At 42.6% G+C, this 10,764-nt stretch overlaps 1 protein-coding gene across 12 annotated transcripts in view; it reads left to right on the forward strand.

Moving 5' to 3' along the window:
* Positions 1–7,093, forward strand: part of ADGRE1 (adhesion G protein-coupled receptor E1) — a 73,161-nt gene extending 66,068 nt beyond the window's left edge. For 11 of the 12 annotated variants that reach the window (XM_045166686.1, XM_045166678.1, XM_045166679.1 and 8 more), the window contains 5 exons: positions 297–363; positions 1,069–1,160; positions 2,218–2,386; positions 2,502–2,606; positions 6,663–7,093. In XM_045166686.1, the coding sequence (XP_045022621.1) occupies positions 297–363; positions 1,069–1,160; positions 2,218–2,386; positions 2,502–2,606; positions 6,663–6,668 (439 nt within the window). In that variant the 3' untranslated portion in view covers positions 6,669–7,093. Of the gene's footprint in view, positions 1–296; positions 364–1,068; positions 1,161–2,217; positions 2,387–2,501; positions 2,607–6,662 lie in introns of those variants that run through there. The other variant, XM_045166685.1, reaches the window with a different exon arrangement.
* Positions 7,094–10,764: the final 3,671 nt, after the last annotated feature.

The following is a 10,764-nucleotide window of genomic DNA, read 5'->3' on the forward strand; positions in this document are numbered from 1 at the left end:
GATATTCGAGCTGAGAATTGAACGACAATGTGTACCATGGAGAGTTTTGGAGAGAGGGAATACAAAAGTTATGAACTGAGAAATGATCTCTATCCCAGGCGTTAAGAGAACATTTCAGAAACGGTCACTAAAGAAGAAGGTCTGAAAGAAGAAAACTGAAATGTGGCCTGGTCATCGTGAAAATTTTCACTTCAACCTCATCCTCCAATACTCTTCCATAAGCATATCTGGCAGGGTGTGAGTCATTTTAGGGTTAGGACTTTGATACAATGACTGACTCCTGTTTTTCTTTATAGCTGCTGGCTGAATACAGAAACGGGGTTCATCTGGAGCTTCCTGGGGCCGGTGTGCACAATTATAGTGGTAAGTTGATTGCTTGGTTTGGTGTGTTTTGGAGGAGGATCAAAGAGACCCAGGGCTTCCCAGGTGCGCTGCGTGGTAAAGAACCCGCCTCCCAATGCAGGAGATGTAAGAAAAGCAGGTTCAATCCCTGGGTCGGGAAGATCCCCTGGAGGAGGGCACGGCAACCCACTCCAGTATTCTTGCCTGGAGAATCCCATGGACAGAGAAGCCTGGCGGGCTACAGTCCATGGGGTTGCAAAGAGTCGGACACGACTGAGCGACTGAGAACGAACACACATGGTAAGGGAGTCAGCCACTTTCATTTGTCAAATCACTTGCTTTTGTCAGAGACTCAAAAACAGGCAGATGAGTGGGAAAGTTTTATAGAGGAAAAAACGGAAGGCTTCAGGTATGCCCTGCTCAGAGGCTGTGGACCCAAGGACTCTACAGGTAGGCTGATTAAATGCAGGGCATCCTAGGTGATTGGTTAGGGTTATATACTGGCTTTTTCCTTTTGGTCCTAATTTGGAAGCAGAGCAGAAATGAGGGAGGCTGTCAACTATCAGTCAAGGTCTGATCATCTGGGCTGAGTTGCTGAAGGAGTTATTGTTTGGCTTCCTGGAGTGGTTACTGCAGACTATAGGTCAACGTTCTCTTTTCATAAATGGTCTGGCCATCATCCATTTGTATATCCAGTCTTTCCATCCCTTCTGCTTGGCTCTGTAGGTCAATTCCATCCTCCTGACTTGGACACTATGCATCCTGAGGCAGAAGCTTTCTAGTGTCAATGCGGAAGTCTCCACACTCAAAGACACCAGGTACAGTCCAGCCTTCCTTTCCCCTCATCTTCTAGTCTCCTTTCCTTCTTTCCCCAAATATTCACTGAGTACCTTTTGTAAGCCTGGTCCCGCACTCCAAATGGAATATAGCACAGTGTCTAGATCAGGAAGGCATGTGAAGCATGCCTTAGCACCATTGCTAGGAGGAACGAGTGTTTCCAATACTAAAATCTATTGACAATACCTTTTTATAAGATATAGTGTTTCAGTGTAAGGATGGAACACAGTTTATTTAAATGATCTGGTGGCTCAGATGATAAAGAATCCACCTGCAATGTGGAAGACCTGAATTTGATCCCTGGGTTGGGAAGATCCCCCAGAGAAGAGCACTCCAATATTCTTGCTTGGAGAATTCCATAGACAGAGGAGCCTGGCAGGCTACAGTCCATGGGATCACAAAGAGTCAGACCCCACTGAGTGACTGAACACACACACCAATTCCAGACTCTCATTCCACCCCTCCCCCATACCCCCTCCTCCTTGGTAACCACAAGTCTGTTCTCCGTGTCTGTGAGTCTGTTTGTTTTGTAGATAGCTTCATTTGTGCCATATTTCAAATTCCCCATATAAGTGATATCATATGGTATTTGTCTTTCTCTGTCTGATTTACTTAGTATGATCATCTCTAGGTCCATCCATGTTGCTGCAAATGACATTATTTCATCCTTTTTTATGGCTATGTAATATTCCATTGTCTATACATACCACATCTTCTTTATGCATCCATCTGCTGATGACCATTTAGGTTGCTTCCATGGCTTGGTTGCTTTATGTCTAGCCTTTTATTACCATAGACAATATTTCATTCAACACATGTGTCCACACATCTTTGTGACCATGTGTACCTGTAAGCCAATTGCCTTTTCAATGGCTGTAGGATTTGACTTCCCTACCTCTAGGCTTGGAACCTGTGTTCCACATTGATTCTCACCCAGGTGATGGGTCACGTGGTGGCAGCCTCAGACTATACCTGGGAGTGTGGTGGCCCATGAGGGTGACAGCCAGAACTATATCCTCTGCATATCTTCCCCTCCAGGTTGCTGACCTTCAAAGCCTTTGCCCAGATCTTCATCTTGGGGTGCTCCTGGGTGTTAGGCATTTTCCAAATTGGACCCATGGCCAATATCATGGCTTATCTGTTCACCGTCATCAACAGCTTGCAGGGGGCCTTCATCTTTCTCATTCATTGTGTGCTCAGCCGCCAGGTGCGTACCTGCTGCCCTCCCAGCCCTGCTCCTTCCAGGGAGCTTGCCCCTGCCACACACACTCCCCCTGTATCTAAACGTGATTCATCTCCCCATGGTGTGTATCCACCTTCAGGTACGGGAAGAATACAGAAGATGCATGACCAGGAAGACCAAACCCAGCTCTGAGACCCAGACCTCAGGGATCTTACTGTCGTCCGTTCCCTCCACTTCCAAAACGGTGAGACTGTGTGTTGTCTGCATGTTCTGGTCAGACCAAGTGTTATGTGCTGTAAGCTAAGCATTTGTTGTTTCATCGCTCAGTTGTGTCCAACTCTTTGTGACCCCATGGACTGCAGCACACCAGACTTTCCTGTCCTTCACTGTCTCCCAGAGTTTGCTCAAACTCATGTTCATTGAGTTGGTGGTAACCATCCAACCATCTCATCTTCTGTTGCCCCCTTCTCCTCCTGCCCTCAATCTTCCCTAGCATCAGGGTCTTTTCCGGTGAGTCGACTCTTCCCATCAGCTGGCCAAAGTATTGGTGCTTCAGCTTCAGCATCAGTCCTTCCAATGAATAGTCAGGGTTGGTTTCCTTTAGGATTAACTGGTTTGATCTCCTTGCTGTCCAAGGGACTCTTAAGGTTTTCTCCAGCACTACAGGTCAAAGGCAGAGAAGGAAATGGCAACCCACTCCGGTGTTTTTGCCTCGAGGGTTCCATGGACAGAGGAGCCTGGTGGCAGTCCATATGGTTGCAAGAGTCAGATACGACTGAGAAACTAAATCACCACCAGCACAGTTCAAAAGCGTCAATTTTTTGGTGCTCAGCCTTCTTTATGGTCCAACTCTTGTATCTGTACATGACTACTGGAAAAACCATAGCTTTGACGTTCATGTGTACTAACTCATTTGATAAACTGTGGTATTTAAAGGTGGGGATTGGGGAGCTAGGCTGCCTGGGTTTAAATCCCATCTCTGCATTTCAGTAGCTGTGCAAACTAAAAAAGATAAAATCATGACTCATGGATATGAAATAAGCATATATTAAGGATTTTATTCTGCTTATTAATCATTGAAAGAATGAGCAGATGTTGTAACTAGCTCACAAGAGAATGCAAAGAACAGACATGTCTGTGTATTACATCATACATATAACATATAATGTATACATAATGCATAGCACTCATATAATGTATACAATGTTCACAATGTATACATAATACATAATATTACTATACTTTTAATTTATGCATATGTATGCTCTTTGTGTTGTCTTTTGAACCAGGTATAACATCTGCCTGGTTTCCTCATTGGTAAATAAATGTAGTATATATAATATAACATAATTATATATCATAATTATACACATAATTGTAAATAAACAAACATTATATCTAATTATTCATATTATAATATATAAATTTTATATTTGTTATTGTTGTTTAGTCGCTAAGACATGTCCCACTCTTTGTGACTCCATGGACTATAGTCTGCCAGGCTCCTCTGTCCATGGGATTTCCCAGGTAGGAATACTGGAGTAGGTTGCCATATTCTGCTCCAGGGGATCTTCGCAACCCAGGGATTGAACCCATGTCTCCTTTATTGGCATGAGGATTCTTTACCACTGAGCCACCAGGGAAGCCCAACTATATATTAATAAATATAAATATATATAAGTATAAATATACATATAAGTATACATATACATATAAGTACAAATATATAGAGCTTCCAGGCAAGAGTACTGGAGTGGGTTGCCATTTCCTTCTCTGATAAATACATATAGTATATAAAAATTTTATATGTAATATATAAATTATACATATAATTGTATATACAGACTTTGTATATGTAATTATTCATATTGCATAATATATACATTTCAAATTATGTACTATATAAATATAAGTTTATATTATATACAAATTGTACATAAAATGTTAAATATATAGACATTATATATAATTATTCATATTATTTAATATATAAATGTACATATAATATACATATTTAGAATAGAATCATTTATATTACATAACACATAAAATTCACAAATGTGTTTGTGTACTAGTGTATTAATTATAATACATATATAATCTCAATTATCGACATGAATGCACAAGTAGAGACAAAATTATTTTTTCCGTGAAATTATTTCCCATCACTGTCAGTTGCTTCAAATGGATAAAATTGTAAAGTAGTTCCGCTACAGATCAGGGCCAGATAACCCAGAGAAGGTATCCCCTGACAACACATCATTATCCATTGAAGTGCACATTGTCTTCTGCACAATGGATCTCATTCAGTTTCATGGCTGTACCACCATCTATTAGCAACGACCCCCAAAATTTAAATAACATGCAGTCCAGCCTTGTCTCCTGAGTTCTATACTCATATAACCTACCACCTACCAAGTGCCTACTTAGATATCCAATAGATGTTTCAGAGGCAACCTGTCCCACATGAGCATCTCATTTGGAATATGTTACATCAGCAGGTTCCCCCACCTCTCATTTCCACAGAGGGCCCTCTATTTTTCTATTGTTCAAGAGTGAAGTTGTGAAATTAACGTGGACTCTGCTTGACCCTGCCTTTCCTCTCCCCTTCCCTCATCTCTGCTCCGTCAGCAAAGCCTGTTGATTCTTCCTCAAAATAGATCTCGAATCTGGTTGCTTCTCTTTCCCTTCATTCCTTCTACTGTGGTCCAAGTCCTATTGTCTCTATCCAGGATGATGGAAATAAACTCAAAAGAGGTCTACCTTGCTGCCTCTCTAATCTTTCCCCTGCCTTATCTTTGGTCTGTTCTCCTTGCAGCAACTGGAGGGTACTTGTGAACACCCAAGTCAGATATCTTCCCTTCTCTACCCACAACGGCACCCCACTCCAGTACTCTTGCCTGGAAAATCCCATGGACGGAGGAGCCTGGTAGGCTGCAGTCCATGGGGTTGCTAAGAGTCGGAAACGACTGAGCGACTTCACTTTCACTTTTTGCTTTCATGCATTGGAGAAGGAAATGGCAACCCACTCCAGTGTTCTTGCCTGGAGAATCCCAGGGGCAGGAGAGCCTGGTGGGTTGACGTCTATGGGGTCACACAGAGTCGGACACGACTGAAGTGACTTAGCAGCAGCAACAGCTACCTACAACACTCCATGGCTCCCACCTTATTCAGAGTCAAAGCCAAAGTCCTCCTTGTGGCCCACATGGCCTTATCTGATCTGACTCTCTTTTCCTTCCTGTCCTTGTCATCTATTAATAGACCCCTCATTTTACTTTGCTCCACCCACACTGGTCTGCTCAAGATTCTTCAGACATGCCAGGCTCACTTCCTCCTTTGGAGCCTTGAACTGAATGTTCTTGAATGCCTTGAATGTTTTTGTCCTGACACCCACATAGATAACTCCCTCACTTCCTTCAAATCTTTGTTCCAGTCATTTCTTTTCAATAGAATTTCCTCTGGTAACTCTATTTTGTGCAGCTTCCTATTCATCCATCCAGGTATTCATGCTTCTCCCACCCCCTTTTCTTGATTTTCTTTTCAGTACTTTCTAACAATCTACTTTCTACAATTCCCTTATTTATTGCATTTATCTTTTGTGGTCTTCCATCTCCTACCAGAATGTCTTATTAATTTTCCCCCTCTGATGTATTCCAAGAACAAGTAACTAAGATCCAGTGGCTTAAATAAATAGGAAGTTCTTTTTATTGCAAGAATAGAAGCTCAGAGTTAGGCGTTGCTGGTATTGGTTCGGTTGCTTAGTAAGATTGCTAAGGATCTAAGCTCTTCCTAGTTTTCCATCTCACCAATAACATACTGACTTTTCATCAATTATTTTCATGGTTGCAAGGTGGCTGCCATAGCTCCAGTAATCATGACCATGTTCAAGGCAGGAAGAAGAATGATGGGACAGAGTGGCAAACTCACCTTTCAACCCTCTCTCTTTAAGAAGAAACAAAAGCTTTTCCAGAAGCCCCTTAGTGAATTTCCCTTTCACCTAATTGGTCAGAACAGTATCACATGAACACTTAGAGTTACAGAGGAATTTGACAAAACAAGTATTCTGCTTTCTAGCTTCTAGTATGGGAATATCAATAGTCAAGAGGCTGAGAATAGCTTTTGAGTTTGTCAACAGTGCCTGGAGGTAATCATTGCTAACATTTTAATGTTTATCCTTCTAGTTTTTGTTGCCATATTTATCTCTGCCTGTATTTGTAAGACCTGTGCCCACATATATATGATCCCTGAATTCAAATTGTACTAATCCTGCCATTGATTCTGATCCTGATTTCTCTCACAGGGTTGAAGTCTCTTCTTGCTTTCAAATATACAGTGGAACAACATCTCAGGAAAGCAGGTGCCTGCAGAAGCCTTCTCTGAAATCTCTTCTCAGCTTAATGTGGAAATGCAGTATCTCGCCAGCCCTAGAACTCTCTGGGAAATTTGGATTATGGATGATTGGGTGGGGTGGTCTTCCCATGGCTTCCTGCCCTGGTGAGAAAAGAAGAGCTTCTGTTCCAGCTTACCATTTTATCTTCCATGTTCTGCAACTCTGACTTTTCAGAGTTTTATGGAGATAACAGATCGCAGTGAGATGGCAGGACCAAGAACTTCTGGCTACCACTTTGATTTGTCCCAAGTCCACTGATGTGTGGCTTTAAGCGTGCCTCTCCAGCTTCTATCACATGCTTCACACACAGAGTAGCCCTTAATAAATGATTTGTTTTCTGACTGGCTGGCTTGCTTTTCAACCAAGAACCCTCCAGCTCTTTTTTAAACTTTTTTTCCCCTGGTACTGGGGTATAGCCAATTAACAAACAATGTTGTGATAGTTTCAGGTGGACAGCAAAGGGACTCAGCCACACACATACATGTATCCATTCTCCCCCAAACTCCCCTCCCGTCCAGGCTGCCACATAACACTGAGCAGAGTTCTCTGTGCTATACAGTAGGTCCCTTTTGGTTATCCATTTTACATATAGCAGTGTGTACATGTCCATCACATACTTCCCCCTGGTAACCATAAGTTCATTCTCTAAGTCTGTGAGTTTCTTTTTGTTTTGAACGTAAGTTAATTTGTATCATTTCTTTTTAGATTCCATATATAAGGGATGTCATATGATATTTCTCCTTCTCTGTCTGACTTACTTCACTTAGTATCGCAATTTCTAGGTCCATCCATGTTGCTGCAAATGGCATTATTTCATTCTTTTTAATGGCCAAGTAATATTCCACTGGATATACTTACCACATCTTCTTTATCCATTTCTCTGTCCATGGACATTTAGATTGTTTCCATGTCTTGGCTATTTTGTAAACAGCGCTGCTATGAACATTAGGGTACATGTACATTTTCAAATTAGACTTTTCATCTTTCCCAGATATATATCTGGAAGTAGGATTGCTGGATCATATGATCACTCTGTTTCTAGTTGTTTTTTTAAGGAAGCTCCACACTGTTTTCCACTGAACACTACTATTTCTAAAATAACAACAGGTGACTTAAGTCAGGTTCCCTAAAAGCGGAACGTGGGAGGGGTGATTTTGGTGCTCATGATTTATTGACAGAATGCTCTGAAAAGAGAGAAAAAGTGAAAGAAACAGGATGAGGAATAGAAGGAGCCAGGCAAGTTTACAGTCTCGACTGGAACTTACTTTTAGCCTGATCCATGAATTGTATCTCAGCCTCATCCCATTTTGACACAAGGGAAACAGCCATTAAAAAAAAATCTCTGTCAGTCAGTTACTGGCTGTGTGCGGCCCACGCTGTGATGGGAAGATGTTTAGCAGCTCCTGCTTCATGGAGACCAATTTCCAACAGAGCATTGCAGGGCTGGTGGCTCAGACGGCAACGAATCCTATAGCTAGAACGGGAATGCCTGCAATGCTGAAGACACGGGTTTGATCCCTGGTTGGGAAATCCCCTGGAGAAGGGAATGGCAACCCACTCCAGTATCCTTGCCTGGAGAATCCACGGACAGAGGAGCCTGGCAGGCTACTGTCCATGGGATCTCAAAGAGTCAGACACGACTGAGCATTTTCAGAAGGGGGCAGACAACTGACCCAAAAAGGGGGTCAGGGAGACACACCAACAGTAATAACGACTCTGCCCATCCTCATGACCAGCAAACAGAAGAACTTGTATGAGCATTTGGATATGTGTTTAGAGCTCATTCTAATGAGATTCTGAACGGCACTAAAAAGATGTTTATTTCAAATGATGTTCCAAACTTCTCAGACATTCTGATAAACCTTTCCCTTTCTAAAAGATCTTAGAGATTGTTTACCATACCATTTGACTTTTTAAATGATCTTATTTATTTATTTTTAATTGGAGTATAACTTTACAATGTTGTGTTGATTTCTGCTGTACAACATTGTGAATCAGCTCGATGTATATCGCCTCCCTCTTGAGCCACCCTCCCACATCCCCCCATCCCACCCTTCTAGATCATCACAGAGCTCTGAGCTGAGCTCCCTGTGCTACAGTAGCTTCTTCCTAGCTATCTATTTTACACGTGGCAGTGTATATATGTCAGTGCTCCTCTCTCAATTCATCTCACCCTCTCCTTCCCACCCTGTGCCCACAAGCCTGTTCTCTACGAGGGCGTCTTCATTCCTGCCCTGCAAACAGGTTCATCTGTATCATTTTCCATTTGGCTTTATTGAGACTAGAATGCAACTTTTTTTTTTTAATTGAGGTATAGTTGATTTAAAATGTGTTACATGAAACTCTGCCCAATGTTGTGTGGCCACCTAGGTGGGAGGACAATTTGGGGGAGAATGTATACTTGTATATGTATGGCTGAGTCCCTTCACTATTCACCTAAAACCATCGGAACATTGTTAACTGGCTATATCCCAATACAAAATTAAAAGTTTTTAAAATGTGTTAATTTCAGGTATACATCAAATTAATTCATATGTATATATATTCTTTTTCAGATTATCTTCCATTATAGGTTATTTTGTTGTTGTTCAGTCACTCAGTCATGTCTGACTCTGTGACCCCATGGACTGCAGCACTCTAGGCTTCCCTGTCCTTCACTATTTCCCAGAGTTTGCTCAAACTCTTGTCCATTGAGTTGATGATGCTGTTCGGCCATCTCATCCTCCATCGCCTCCTTCTCCTCCTACCCTCTATTTTTCCCAGTGTCAGGGTCCTTCCCAATGAGATGGCTGGCCAAAGTCCTGGAGCTGTAGCTTCAGCACCAGTCCTTCCAATGAATATTCAATGTTGATTTCCCTTAGGATTGACTGGATTGATTTCCTTGTGTACAAGGGGCTCTCAAGAGTCTTTTCCAGAGCCATAGTTCAAAAGCATCAATTCTTTGGCGCTCAACCTTCTTTATGGTCCAACTCTCACATCCATCCATAGTGAAAGTGAAAGTGAAGTCGCTCAGTCGTGTCCGACTCTTTGAGACCCCATGGACGGTAACCTACCAGGTTCCGCTGTCTATGGGATTTTCCAGGCAAGAATTCTGGAGTGGGCTGCCATTTCCTTCTCCAGGGGATCTTTCCAACCCAGGGATCGAACCCAGGTCTCCTGCATTGCAGATAGACGCTTTACAGTCTGAGCCACATCCATCCATGACTACTGGAAAAACCATAGCTTTGATTATACTTGACTCAGACAGTAAAGAATCCACCTGCCAATGCAGGAGACCTAGGTTTGATTCCTGGCTTGGGAAGACCCCCTGGAGAAGGGAATGGATACCCACTCCAGTATTCTTGCCTGGAGAATTCCATGGACAGAGGAGCCTGGCGGGCTATAGTCCATGGGGACTCAAAGAGTTGGACACGCAAAGATTCAGACATGACTGAGCAACTACCACTTTAAAGGTTGCTGCTGCTGCTGCTAAGTCGATTCAGTCATGTCCTACTCTGTGTGACCCCATAGATGGCAGCCCTCCCCGTCCCTGGGATTCTCCAGGCAAGAACACTTGAGTGGGTTGCCATTTCCTTCTCCAAAGCATGAAAGTGAAAAGTGAAAGTGAAGTCGCTCAGTCGTGTCCGACTCTTAGCGATCCCATGGACTGCAGCCTACCAGGCTCCTCCATCCTTGGGATTTTCCAGGCAAGAGTACTGGAGTGGGGTGCCATTGCCTTCTCCCTTAAAGGTTGATACAAGATATTAAATATGTGCTTAGACTGCAGGGCTGTTATACTTCCAAATACATTTTTGATAAAGTGTTTTCATCTTTTAAAAAAATAGGAAAAGCAGCAGAAGGAGACATTTCTAATGCTTTTCTTGGGAGGGAGCACGTCTTCTCTTTTGCAGTTCTATAAGGTACGGCATCCAATGCTATTTGCAATTTTTAGCCCTAGGTGGCGCTAGTGGTAAGGAAACTACCTGCCAATGCAGGAGACATAAGAGACGTGAGTTCCATCCCTGGGTCGGGA

Source organism: Bubalus bubalis, chromosome 9 (genome assembly GCF_019923935.1).
Source record: "Bubalus bubalis isolate 160015118507 breed Murrah chromosome 9, NDDB_SH_1, whole genome shotgun sequence".
Lineage (NCBI taxonomy): Eukaryota > Metazoa > Chordata > Mammalia > Artiodactyla > Bovidae > Bubalus > Bubalus bubalis.